General features: G+C 63.4%; 1 protein-coding gene across 1 annotated transcript; it reads left to right on the top strand.

The window, feature by feature from the left end:
* Positions 1-67: 67 nt before the first annotated feature.
* Positions 68-953, top strand: ETH_00037735 (uncharacterized protein; the record flags this gene model as incomplete). Its single annotated transcript, XM_013376507.1, has 1 exon — positions 68-953. A coding segment is annotated over one exon (886 nt), but the record flags the coding sequence as incomplete, so codon positions are not given.
* Between the last annotated feature and the right edge of the window lie 61 nt (positions 954-1,014).

Genomic DNA, 1,014 nt, shown 5'->3' with positions numbered 1-1,014 from the left:
TGCAGCACGGCAGCAGCAGCAGCAGCAGCAGCAGCAGACTGCCCCTGCAGCTGCGCTGGCAGACGCGATGATTGCCTGGGAGAGCGCGCGAGCGCTGCGCGAGGGCAACAGCGGGCGGCCATCAGAGCAGCAGCAGCAGCACAAAAGAGCAGCAGCAGCAGCAGAAGCAGAAACAGCAGCAGAAGCAGCAACAGCAGCAGCAGCAGCCGCAGCAGAACACAGCGTCGCTGGGGGAGAAACAGAGGCGGCGAAGCCTCAGCAAGATGTCAGAGATGCACAGGCGCACGAAGGCCAGCAGCAGCAGCAGCAGGAGCAGCAGCAGCAGGAGCAGCAGGAGCAGCAGCAGCTGGAGCAGCAGCAGCAACAGCAGCAGCAAGAGAATGCGACAGAGACGGAGTCCGGGACAGGTGCGGAGGCGGAGGTGCAGCAGCAGCAGAAGCAGCAACAGCAGCACGAGCTTGTGGTGAGCAGCTCGCAGTTCAACTGCGGCGACAGCAGCAGCAAAAACACCTTCTCACCCGCCTCACCAGGAGCAACAGCAGCAACAGCAGCAGCAACAGCAGAAGCAGAAAGTGGCGCTGCAGTACTAGGGGATGGCTGCGTAGCACGAACCAGCTCGGATGACCCTGACCACCAGCTTGCTGCTGCAGCACCTGGCGCAGCAGCAGCAGCAGCTGCTGCTGCTGCTGCAACAGTGGGAGCAGCAAGAGTGCGGAGGGCCTCGACAGGGGAGCTGCTGCTGCGGACTAATCGGCAGCAGCAGCCGCAGCAACAGCAGCAGCAGGACAGGAAGCCAGACACGGGCATGCGGCATTCCGCTTCGCAGCAGAAACTTTCTCAGTCGCTGCAGCAGCAGCAGCAGCAGCATGGGGAGGGGCAGCAGCCGCAAGAGCTTGAAGAGCAGCAAGAGGAAGCAGCAGAGGGGCCCACCAATGCTGACGGGCCCAGCAGCAGTAGCAGCAGCAGCAGCAGCAGCAGCAGCAGCAGCAGCAGCAGCGGAAGCAGCAGCAGCAG

The sequence above is a fragment of the Eimeria tenella genome, genomic scaffold (genome assembly GCF_000499545.2).
Source record: "Eimeria tenella Houghton genomic scaffold, Eth_scaff3553, whole genome shotgun sequence".
Classification (NCBI taxonomy): Eukaryota; Apicomplexa; class Conoidasida; order Eucoccidiorida; family Eimeriidae; genus Eimeria; species Eimeria tenella.
The sequence above is the reverse complement of the archived record's forward strand: the minus strand, read 5'-3'. Positions and strand labels throughout refer to the sequence as shown.